The 12,542-nt window shown below is 48.8% G+C and overlaps 1 protein-coding gene across 1 annotated transcript in view; it reads left to right on the top strand.

The window, feature by feature from the left end:
• The window catches only part of Gnpat (glyceronephosphate O-acyltransferase), a 27,025-nt gene extending 14,715 nt beyond the window's left edge, over positions 1-12,310 (top strand). Inside the window, exons 7-16 of the mRNA NM_010322.3 lie at positions 766-917; positions 1,037-1,167; positions 2,382-2,605; positions 5,609-5,851; positions 7,218-7,297; positions 8,048-8,188; positions 8,936-9,032; positions 9,106-9,199; positions 10,011-10,072; positions 11,525-12,310. Coding sequence (NP_034452.3) covers positions 766-917; positions 1,037-1,167; positions 2,382-2,605; positions 5,609-5,851; positions 7,218-7,297; positions 8,048-8,188; positions 8,936-9,032; positions 9,106-9,199; positions 10,011-10,072; positions 11,525-11,568 — 1,268 coding nt within the window. The 3' untranslated portion in view covers positions 11,569-12,310. The remainder of the gene's footprint in view (positions 1-765; positions 918-1,036; positions 1,168-2,381; positions 2,606-5,608; positions 5,852-7,217; positions 7,298-8,047; positions 8,189-8,935; positions 9,033-9,105; positions 9,200-10,010; positions 10,073-11,524) is intronic.
• The last annotated feature ends 232 nt before the right edge of the window (positions 12,311-12,542 follow it).

Below are 12,542 nucleotides of genomic sequence, written 5' to 3' on the forward strand. Positions count from 1 at the left end.
CGTCATCACTAAAGGACTTGGGCTCCCTGGGAACATGGAACATGGACTGCTGTTGTAATCTTCATGTATAAACATGCACGTGTGAACATACACATATATACACATACGTGTATATATATATATGTGTGTGTGTGTGTGTATGTATGTATATATACACATATACATGTATATATATACACAGGTGTATATATACACACGTATATACACACACACGTATATATATATATATACATATATATACATACACACACACACACACACACACGTATACACACACGTATATATATTCATACACGGCGTGATTTGTTTCTGACTTAGAAGCGCAGGCTGGCCTGGAACTCACTGTTTAGCTTCCACTTACCTCAGACTTGGTGTCATCCTCCTGCTTCAGCTTCCTGAGTGCTGAGAAGATAAGTGTAAACTCTCATGCCGAGTTTGTGTTAGTTTGGGTGAGTTAGGGAGAGGCAGCAGCTCAGGTGTGGGTGTGGAAGGCTGGCTGTGTAACTGCTGCTGGATTGACGTCCACACTGGGCCATTTCTCCTTTCACTGCGGCCAGAACAGCCTGACTGGCTGGGCGGGGACAGAGATTATATTAATAGCCAACAGTGGGAGATGCTGGACACAGACTTAGGATTCACTTCTCAGCTCTGGGTGTGGGAGGCTGTGGTACAGAGAAGGAAAGAGGGGGCTGGTGTATTATTTACGAGCCCAGTGTGCCCTGATCTTCAGTATACAGGGTAAAACATTCCTTCCTGTGTTTACAGGTCTCCTGAATATTGTGATGGAACCATTTTTTAAAAGAGAAGTCTTCGATACCTACTTTGTCCCAATTAGCATCAGTTATGATAAAATATTGGAAGAGAGTCTTTATGCATATGAGATCCTCGGAGTTCCTAAGCCGAAGGAGTCCACCACTGTACGTGAGGATGGTCAAATTTGATTTCCTTTGAGTATAGAGAATACCCTGGCTTATATGTCCACTACTAATTTATAAATATACTCCTGTTTTTCCCCCCCATCTCCTGATGCCACCAGGGATTGTTGAAAGCTAGACGGATTCTCTCTGAGAACTTTGGAAGCATCCATGTGTACTTCGGAGACCCTGTATCACTGCGTTCTCTAGCTGCAGGGCGGCTCAATCGGAACACGTATAACTTGGTGCCAAGGTACAAGGCCTGTGTTTTAATTCCTGACACAGATGAGAAGTAAATTCCGTAAGTGTGACTCGAGACTCTTGAGGTGACGGCCTCTGATCAAACCTTGGCTTGCCTGTGCTCTCCATCAACTGCTAGGGCAGCCCTGGCTTACACGTTCATCAGTGGAAAGCTTCAGTTACAGAGCCTCGTGTTTGAAGCCAGCATGGTGGGGCATGTCTGTAATCAGCCCTCAGCAGTTCTATTAGAGGCAGTAGGAGCAGGAATTCAAGGTTATCCTCAGCTACGTAGCTGTTTGAGACCAGCCTGGTTTACATATAATATAATAGTAACAAGCAAATTCAAAGGATTATCTGCCCACCCCCAAAGTGCTCTCCCTAAAACAAAGATAAGCTGTGTGTTTTGGCATGTAGCCAGAGGATTTATCATCCTCCTCGGCCACCAGCTTAGCAGCACCCTGGTTTAGAAGCACACACACAGAGACTGACAGTTACTTATGAGCAGGCGAGCTCCTGTCCAGAGCAGAGCCTTAGACCTTAGGAAGGAGAACAGAGTAGCAACGCTCAGGATAGTACTCTGTTCTCAGACACACTGGGCCCTTTAAGACGAGCATTTGTAATTTGGAATAAGTGATTTTGTATGTTTGTGGGTGCATACAGGTTGTCAGGCTTGGCGGCAAGCCCCTTTTCCTAGTGAGCCAGCCCAGCGGCCCAAGCAAGCATTTGTTAACTTAGAAGAGTCTTCCTGGGAAAGAAAGGCAGACACAGCCAGCCCTCAAGGGCACTGGCGTAGGGCTTCCCTGGCTGTGAGGTGCCTGGCATGCAACCTCACTTGTTACTCCAGAAGCCGCAGAGTCAGGGCTTCTTCCATAGCTGCTTGTGGAGCCCCTGAGCCCAGATGAGGCTGGGCTGGTTCTAGAGTTGTGCAGAGGCCGCGTAGGAGGCGGCCACATGGCATTTTCGGTACAGACCCATCTCCAAGCTGCTGTGCTTGTGCCAGTGATATGGTCTCCTTATAAAGCAAGGTGGGGGCTATGTTTGCTTTTTTCCCTCTGTTACCTAGAACCAGGAACACCTGTTTGCACCAATTGACTGAAGCTGGGGAATGCTGCCAGCATGTGCTCTGAGAGAATTTAGTGGCAGAACTGTGACAGGTCTTCATTTGGGGTCCTCTGCCATCCAGAGTGTGTGTGGCCAGCCTGTAACCTGCCGTGCCCCCTCTTTCAGATGCATCCCTCAGAAGCAGCCTGAGGACGTGCAAGCCTTTGTCACTGAGGTCGCCTATAAGATGCAGCTTCTGCAGATTGAAAACCTGGCTCTGAGCCCATGGCTCCTGGTGGTCACCATTCTACTTCAAAACCAGCTATCCATGGACTTTGACGCCCTGGTGGAGAAGACTCTGTGGCTGAAGGGCGTAACCCAGGTGTTCGGCGGGTTCCTGCTTTGGCCTGGTACGTATATGGGATGCACACCGTTCCTAGAGGAGTTTTTTCATTTCCTAGTTTGGGAATGTTCTTAGAGGTGAGACACCCATGGAGGCTTTGAGCAAAGTCGAGGTGGCACTCACGCCCCTGCAGGATGTCAACCTGAGAGTAAATGCTTGTGTACCAGTTCACTCTATAGTGGCAGCTACAGACCAGAGAATAATGACAGAAATTCCCCTCCATACTCACTGTCATTTCATTAGAGTTGTGATGGGTTTTGTGTGTGCACTCATGTGTGTTGCACATGAGCCTATGTGTTTTGTGTGTGCACTGGTGTGGGTTGCACATGAGCCTGTGGAGGCCAACAGTTGATGATGGAGGTGTTTGGTTTTGCTTTGGTTTTTTTTTTTTTTTTTTTTTTAAGATTTATTTATTTATTATATGTAAGTACACTGTAGCCGTCTTCAGACACTCCAGAAGAGGGCGTCAGATCCTGTTACAGATGGTTGTGAGCCACCATGTGGTTGCTGGGATTTGAACTCCGGACCTTTGGAAGAGCAATCGGGTGCTCTTACCCACTGAGCCATCTCACCAGCCCCCTTTGCTTTGTATTTTGAGGCAAAGTTCTTGCCTCCTGCCTCCACACTGAATGTGGGGCTTGCCAGGCTGCCTGGGCTGACTAGCCAGCAGCATCCTGAGATGACCTGATCCCCACCTCCTCTCTGGTCACAGCTGGGTCACAGGTGCGTGCCACTTCTTCAAATGCAGGCTCTCCTTGACTGAGCTGTCTTCGTAGCCTCGGATATTATTCTTTTGAGGCTGGATCTCACTGCAGACTGGCCTAGAACTTACAGCCCAGGCTCATCTCAGACATGGCGCAGGCATCCTGTGTCAGGATTACAGACAGGAGCTGCCATACCCAACAAGTGTACCACTTGCTACAGTGTAGTTACTTTTAAAATGGTTGTTGAGGTAACAGGACAACTCTGTGGAGTCCGTGTTCTCTGCTCTCCTTTGTGTGTGACCCAGGGATTGGGCTCAGTTTACCGAGAATGCATGGCAAGAGCCTTTGCCACTGAACCATCTCACAAGCCCCAGGATTGTTTCTGGTTTGTTATTTTTCGTATAGGAAATTGAACCTAAGGCCTTGTGTGTGCTCTGTACCCCAAGCTCCATTCTGAGCCTTCTTGAGTTTCATGTGTGTGTAGACTGCTGCATAGTAAGAAGCTAAGGGCTTTCTCTAGCTCTCTGACACCAGTTCATTGAGCAAGCATAGTGCCTTCCCATCATCTCAGTACTCAGGAGGTGGAAGCAGGAGATCAAGAGTTCAAGGCCAAGCTAGGAATGGTGGCGCACGCCTTTAATCCCAGCACTCAGGAGGCAGAGGCAGGTGGATTTCTGAGTTCGAGGCCAGCCTGGTCTACAGAATGAGAGGAGGAGGAGGAGGAGGAGGAGGAGGAAGAGGAGGAGGAGGAGGAGGAGGAGGAAAAGGAAGAAAGAAAGAAAAATAGAAAACGAGAGAGAGAAGCTGGTTGTTGGTGGTGCACACCTTAATCCCAGCACTCAGGAGGAAGGCTGCTCCCAGTGAGTTCCAGAGAAACCTTGTCTTGAAGAACCAAGGAGGAGGATAAGAAAGAAGGGGGAAGGAGAGAAAGGGAAAGGAGAGGGAAGAAGAAGGGAGGAAGGGGAGGAGAAAGAAGGAGGAGGAAGAGAAAAAAAGAGGAGGAGAAAGAGAAACTGCTGCTATCATAAGAGAAGCTGGTGTAGTGGTGCACACCTTTTAATCCCAGCATTCCAGAAGACAGGGCAAGCATGTCTTTGTGAGTTCCAGCCAGCCTAATCTACATAGCAAGTTCCAGGATAGACTGTGCTACATAAAGAGATCCTGTCTCATAAAGGGATTGGGAGCGGGCAGAGGGATGAAGAGGAACAGCTCAGTAAACACTTCACTGAGAGCCAGGGAGAGGGTTCAGCGGCCAAAGGTGTGTGCCACACAAGTCTGGCATAACTTTAACTGGGGTTAAATCCCCAGAACCAGGTAAACCACTGGGTATGGTTATGTGCATCCACCTATCCAGCAGATGGCAGGAGGGGGAGGCAGGAGACTTGCTAAGACATTCCTGGGGCAGGCAGCTGGAGGGATGCTCAGCGTTCAGGAGCATCTGGAGTGCACAGTGCAGTCAGGCCAGAGGAAGCCCTGGGCTGGAGGGATGCTGAGTGTCAGGAGCGCCTGCTGCTTTCACAGAGGGCCCCATTCAGCCCCTAGCACCCATGTGGCAGGTAGCAATCTCATCTGTAACTGTAGTTCAAGGGCTTGGGCCTCCTCTTCTGGCCTCCTCAGGTACTGCACTCATGTGGTATGCTTATATGCAGACAAAATACTCATATACATAAAATAAAAAATAAATATTTTTTTAAAAGTAGACACTACCTCAAAATAAAGTTGGCAGACAGGAAGCAAGTCCCAAAAGCTGTCCCTGACGTCTACACACAGTGTGTCACACACTCCACATTTGAACTCTGTATGCTGTGCTGAGGATTTGAAGGTAGGAGTCTGTGACAATAATTGGTGTAAGTTGAGAACCACAAGGACAACAGCTCGAGTGTGATGATCACTGAGAGACCGGGTTGTGACATGCGGCCAACTTGAGAACCTCCCAGTTCTCAGAGGTGTTCAAGCTGATCTGGGGCTCTCCTGCCTCCTGGCGGAGAGGGCCCTGGGTGATGGTCAGATCATGCTAGGGTCAAGGCCAAGCTGTGGACAGATCACAGGTTATGGAGGACACCGTGGGGCTTTGAGTGTGGCTTTGATGGGAGGGGAGGACTGAGTGGGACTGAGTGGCTTATGAATGAAGGAGCAGTGCTTGGGCCGGAAGAGCCACTTGCCCTGCCCACGCAGTGACCTTCAGATCACTGGGCATCTTACAGAGAGAGAGGATGTGTTGGACCATGTATCCTGCCTTGGAGCATGGAGCTTCTGGGATGTGTGGCTGCTTTCTCATTGAGTTCACTCTGCTGCTCTCTCTGTAGATAACAAACTTCCTGAGGAAGTGGTCCAGTCCAGCATCCTCCTGCACTCTAACCTGGCCAGCCTTGTCAAAGACCAGGTGGTTCTGAAAATGAACTCTGGAAGCTCACAAGTGGTCAACGGGCTTGTGCCCGAACATATCGCCCTCCTCATGTGCTCTGCCTACAGGAACCAGCTGCTCAACATTTTTGCCCGTCCTTCCTTAGTCGCCCTGGCTTTGCACATGACACCTGGGCTCAGGAAAGGTAACTTCTAGGAATGTGGCCTTCAATGTCCGAAGAGACCCAGCTCTCTAGTCCCAGAAAGGAGTAGTGTAGCCACATCTATTCTCTACAAAAGGAGGCTGCCCTGACCACGTAGAGGTCTAGAGTTGGAAGAAGGTATAGTATCATGTGGCTTAGCGCCCCATCTAGTCAGGAGGTTGAGGCAGTAGGAGCTTCAAGGAGTTTAGGGACAGCCTGGGGTAGATAGCGACTACGGTCTCAAAAGAACAACAAAAGCGATGGCTCAGTGCTTAAGAGCGTGTCTGCTCTTCCAGGGATGCTGATGTAGGCCCCCAGCACCAGTGTTAGGAAGCTCACAGCTGCCTGCAACTCTAGCCCCAGGGGATCCAACACCCTCTCCTGCCCTCCATTGGTTCCTGCACATGTGGGGCAGACATACACATATACATGAAATAAAATGAAAATAAATCTTTAGGAAAGAAAGAAACTTGGGTACTGGAAAGACCTAATAATGGCTTTGTCTGTACTGCATCTTTGGGAGAGGAAAATGGCTTAGTGGGAAACACTAGCCAGGCAAACGTGATTAGCTGAGTTGAGATTCCTAGAACTGCTAAAAGGCTAGGTGTGCTGGCATGCATATGAAACCCCAGCATTCCTGTGGTGAGATAGGAGGTAGAAACAGGAGACATGCCCCTAATGTGTATACCAGCTACACTTGAATGTGTAGCTTAGCAGCAGTCAAGAGTCTGTGCCTCCACTAATGTGTTGGGAACACCATTGCGGGGTCCTGGTACGATGATGTTTCTGTGGCAACAGCCCCTTAACCTAGCAGAGGCCGATAGTATACCAGTACCATCACTGTACAGTGCACGGAGCTGTCAGATCACAGCTGAAGTACGTTATTCAGGCTGCATCCACACAGATCTGCCTGAGGATCGTGGGGCCTCACCTAGAGGATCTCCTTGGGTTGGTCTCGAGGTCACACTTTGGCTTTTTCTTTTCTTGTTCTTTTCGGGTGCTGGTGACTGGCCCAGGCTTTCACATATTTTGGGCAAGTACCTTGCTGGTTTTGGTTTCTCAGAGTGACTTTTTGGCAGTGACTTCAGACAGAGTGCTAAGTTACTGTGAAGAAGTGGGAGGCAGGAGAATGGTGGAGCTGGGAGGTGAGTTCCCTTCCTGCTCTACTCAGAAGGAATCCCTTCTAAGGATGGTTGCATCATGCTCATTTCAGGACTGAGGGTTCCAGACTCTTAAACCCTGTTGGACTGTAGTCTGTCCTTCAGATAAACGTCAAGGACTCAGTTCTTCCCTTGTTAAATGCACACACACTTGACGGGCTGCAAGATCAAAAGACATGTCTTAATGTTGTGGAATGGCTTCTTTCTAGAGGATGTCTTCAGTTGCTTTTCCTTCCTCCGCAATGTGTTTTCAGATGAGTTCATCTTCCTTCCAGGAAACACACTCAGGGTAAGTTCTGACTGCCAGAGCAGCCATGCACAGGCATGTCCAGAGGTAACACATGAGGGTCCCTGGCATGTGTCAGGTCTCCAGTCATCTTTTTCTTTTTGGGCCTTCAATTAATCAGACACCAGTTTGGTTCTTGATCAGGTTTCATCAGTGACTTAGAGTCCCTTCTGGGAGAGGAGGGTTCCTCTCTGAGCTGTCAGTGCAGCCTGTCACTGCTGCGAGGGGACTCTGTGCTCACAAACTTTGGAAGTCAGCATAGCTTTCCCTGTTGGGCTGTGTCAGAGTGGGTGGTGGCGGCCCTGCCTGGCAGTGGGGCAGCTGTGGTCAGGCTCCCGTAGCTGCTCTCTGGATTTGCTGGTGTGGGCAGAGGCACACAGACAGAAGGTACAACAGGTTTCTGTGTGTTGTCCTAAGGAGAGGGTTTTCCTGGGCTTGGTGGGAGTTGGGGTAGAGAAGTGAGGGCAGGCAGGGCTTGAGTCTAGGTCTACCTGTGAGTATTTCTGGACTTGCTATTAAATGTAAAGATGTGTACAATGCAGATGAAGAACATCTGGGGTGTCTGTCTGTCTATCTGAACATTGCAGGCCACAGTTTCACAAACTGTGTTTGTGTTTGAGCTTTGGCCCTGAAGTGTTAGAACAAATGCTCTCAGCTTCAGTGCACAGTCAGCTGGCTCTGAGGCACTGTGGGATGAGTGGTGTTTAGGGTGCACAGACAGCGTCCATATGTGGCCTCCTTTCCCCCTTCCAGGACTTTGAGGAAGGCTGTTACTTGCTGTGTAAAGCTGAGGCTATGCAGATGGCTGGGAAGGACATCATCCTCACAGACAAAGGAACTGCTGTGTTACAGTTCCTCACAAGCCTCTTTAAGCCTTTTGTGGAATCATATCAGGTACTTAAAACTTGCAAATGTTGTATGCTCCCATTTCAATACTGTAAGACTTTCTTCCTGAAATGATTTGTGCTGTGAAGGGTGAGCGTGTGCCAGTGAACAGTGGGCCCAGATAGAGAAGCTCCATGACCGCCCAGGGACAGCCCCGTCTTCTTTGTATGGCTGGTGCTGATACAGAGTGGTCACTGAGTGAGCACAAGGCGTAATGATCCCTGCGCTCCACTAATGGAGAGGACACAGAGCAGGAGCTGTGTGCAGGATTTTAAGGAGAGGGCATTTGAACTCCAGTGGTAGGCTGTGCAGATGTCTCAGATGAGAGGAATGCGTCTCTCAAATCTTTGCTCTGATAGTGGCTGTGGTGATGCCATCGTGAAGGTGCCCTCCACGTCCATCGTGGATGGGCACTTGGTGAACTGGGAATCAGCCAGTGCTTGAGGGCCTGCCCTCTGTGATTTAAAGGGAAAGACAAAGAGACAGGAAGTCTTCTCCCCGCCAGGCGGCACTTAATATATAGAACTGGAAGGGTTTGTCTTGCCATTAGCTGAGATGAGAAATTAAACTCTTAACAGATGTCATTTCAAACTGCCCCTTTCTAGTTGTAAACGCTGCTGGACGCTGAAGAGCTGTGTCACTTGTGCGGATGGTGGAAAGTGTTTGTCTGGGGGGGGTGGGGGCGGGCAGTGTGGCCACCACGCTCCTTTGCCTACCCGCTTTTTCTGTGTTCCTCATTCTCCCTCTTAAAATCAGTTACTTTGCAGATACCTTTTGCATGAAGAGGACTACTTCGGTGAGAAGGAATACTTGGTTGCAGCCAGGAAGTTCACCCGTCAGCTTCTGGATCAAGGTCAGCCATCCTCTGTGTGTAGCAGTTTCTCAGCTGGCAATAGAAAGACCGCTTACCCTCTTCCCTCCTACAGGCTCCTCTCAGTGTTACGATGCGCTGTCTTCTGAACTGCAGAAAAATGCCTTAGCAGCTTTCGTGAGACTGGGGGTGGTGGAAAAGAAGAAGGTGTAAGTACTGGATGCTGATGGTTCGAGATGAGGAGGAACACTGTGGCCCGAGAGCCAAGGCCCCAGAGTGCAGCACTGGGCTTCCCTTCTGGGAACCTACACTGCCCAAAATCAAGAACGTACTCTAGCCTATGCTTGGCTTGACCTCAGACTGAATTTCACAGATTAATTACAGAAATGAGTATAGGGTAATGTGGGTGTGCATGCACTATGGACAGAGACAGACAGACAAATTCTCCTAACCGACAAGAGTTCCAGGGATAAAGCTGAAGCCAGACTCTCACAGTTGTAGCTTGTGTGTCAAGAGTGTGTGTGTGTGTGTGTGTGTGTAGAACAGTGGTCTCAGCTTCTTACTGCTGTGACCCTTTAATACAGTTCCTCCTATTGTGGTGACCCCCAACTGTAAAGCTATTTTTGTTGCTACTTCATAACTATATTTTGGTAGTATTGTGAAATATCTGAAAATGCGACCCCTGTTAGGGTCATTTGACTCACAAAGAGGTCACCACACGATGAGAACCAGTGGGCTAGAGTCTCCTGAATGAACAAGCATTTTGGAGCTAAACTCTCATAGTTGTGTATCACCTACATTCAAAACAGGAGCAAGTAGCCTTTCAGCTACCTGAGCTCGGGGCTGTGGTTGTGCCTCTGCAAGTAGAGCCTAGCATGTTGAGGGCCTGGATTTAATCCCCAAGCCTGGAGGATAAAAAGCAAGCTCCATGCTTGCCATAGGCCTGTAGCAGCCTGGGACTGTAGTGAGTGGCTGTCTCTGCCGCAGGCTACACAGTAACACAGCTTTTCTTCTCTTTAGAGATAGTAAGTATGTGTATTATGTGAACGGGCCTGCCACAAGCAAGTTAGAAGAAATGCTCGGTAAGTGCGCTGGGACAGACTCAGACCCGTTCTCCTGCTGTGCAAGCATCAGCGTATTCTTAGCAGGAGGAACAGCTGTAGATTCTAATAGAAATAAGCTGAGCATAGGCCAGAGTTTCCGTAAGGAAAAATGCCAGTTATAGTACTTAGGAGATGAGGCAGGAGGACTGCCATGAGTTCAAGGCCAGCTTTGGGCTACATAATGAATATCATGCCTGCCAAAGCAAGACCCTGTCTTAAAAAGGGAAAGAAATGGGGTAGAGGAGGGGGAAAAAACCAGTGTGCAGGTGGAAGAGGGGAGGCGTGAGAAAAATGGTGAAGGAGAGATTTAAGAAGGGTATCAAGCAGCTGGGCTTGGTGGCGCACGCCTTTCATCCCAGCATCTGGGAGGCAGAGGCAGGCAGATTTCTGAGTTTGAGGCCAGCCTGGTCTACAAAGTGAGTTCCAGGACAGCCAGATCTATACAGAGAAACCCTGTCTCAAAAAAAAAGAAAAGAAAAGAAATGAAAGAAGGGTATCAAGCAGGAAGACCCAGCAGACAGAGCGAGCGGTCCAGACAGTGCAGCCGCCACACAGGCCCACCTGAACCCACATGCAGGGTTTGTGCTTAGCTGGGCTGGAGAGGGCCTGTTCTGGCCGATTTTTTCTCTTTTTTTTCTTTGTTTATTTATAAAAGATTTTCTTTTTTCTGTATGTGTATTTTTGCCTGCATGTAATTATATACACTACTGTGTGCAATGTCCACTGAAGCCAGCAGAGGGCATTAGATCCCCTAGAACTGGAGAGCTGTCATGTTGGTAGTGGCCCCAGTCCTCTGCAAGGGCGACAGGCGTTCTTAACCACTGCACTATCTCTCCAGCAACCCTCCCTTCCTTCCTTCCTTCCTTCCCTCCCTCCTTCCTTCCTTCCTTCCTTCCTTCCTTCCTTCCTTCCTTCCTTCCTTCCTTCGATACAGGGTCTCTCTATGTAGAGGTCTAAAACTGGTCTAAAACTGGTCTAAAACTCACAGATATCCACCTGCCTCTGTTCCCTCCTCCTAGTGCTGTCACATCTGGCCTTGTTTTCATTTTCTGGAACAACATCTTACTTAAACTGTGTCCCAGATTGATCTAGCCTGGCACTCGCCACTCAGCGGGGTTGGGAGTGGGTGAGCTTCAAACTCACGGCCTTTTTGTCTCAGTCACACCCAGCTGTAGTGACATTTACCCTCCCTCTGGGTGAGAACTTATGGTGGATTCTTAATCACAATGTCCTAGTGCATGATGCGGGTAAGAGCTGCCTGGATGCTATAGGCTCAGAAAGAGGGACATCTAGACGAGGTGGCCACTGACTTTGTCCAGGCCAATAGAGCCCACTGGAACCAGCTAAGTGATCAGTGGGTGGGCCACAGCCCGCTACAGAACTATGGCAATGCTCAAGACCATGTTATCTCATGAGCTGTCTTTGTCTTAGGATGTAAGAAGCCAATAGGAAAACCAGCCACTGCAAAACTATAACAATAATGGAGCAGTTGTAGAAAACACAGTTCCATAGTGACAGTCACAAAGGACTTACTCTGCCACAAATGGGCACTGAGAGGAAGATGTGACGTCTGTCTCCTTGAGACCTCTGAGCCATGCTTCTGCCAGGAGGAGGAGAGCATGGGAGTGTCGGTGTGACCCTCCCACCGTGATGGCTGCTGGCCGGCATTCGTGGCACTGTGTTGTCAAATAAAGGAGTCTTGAAAACATTTCTTGGGCAGCAGAGCTCAGGCCCCTCCCCGTTTACTGCCACTCAGATTCCCACACCTACCCCACTCTCAGGCTGACCTCCGAGGTTTAGTACAGCAGCAGCACTGACCACTTATCTGTGCACTGAAGAAGGGACACTGGTGCGTGTTCCCACCCACAGCTCCATGAGGGGCCCAATCAAACCACAGGGCACTAAGAACACTGTGTGTTGGGTGTGTATAAAACCAAGGACGTTCATGTCTAGATTAGCTCAAGTCTCCAGGACATTTTGTTCTGCATAAGTACACCTTCCGAACCTGAAAAGCAGTCCAGCTCACTGTTCTCTGTCAGTGTTTTCAATAAACTGTTCTTACTAAACAAACAAAAGCTTTAAATCTGACACACTTCCATCATAACTATTTTGTATAAGGGACTCAACCTATATCTTTTTACTTCAATTACGTTGTCTCAACCAAGAGCAAATTTGACAGAAGTGTGTAATAAATTATTTAGTTTACTTTAAACTTTATACCCAATGGTCTTATTAACAAATTGAACTAAACAGAGTGTGTGCAACAAAGAGATGCCTGTGCGATGTGCCGTGAGTATACCTGGAGGGAAGAGAAGTTACTGGTGACCTGTGACTCCAGCGGCAGTGGACGTATGCCGTAGGCTGGGGCTAGGTGACAGAGGAAAGGACGGTGGATGTGTCAAGAGAATTGTCTCAGATAGGTTCTTTGGGTCACCAGAGAAAAAAAGCC

The sequence above is a fragment of the Mus musculus genome, chromosome 8 (genome assembly GCF_000001635.26).
Source record: "Mus musculus strain C57BL/6J chromosome 8, GRCm38.p6 C57BL/6J".
Lineage (NCBI taxonomy): Eukaryota > Metazoa > Chordata > Mammalia > Rodentia > Muridae > Mus > Mus musculus.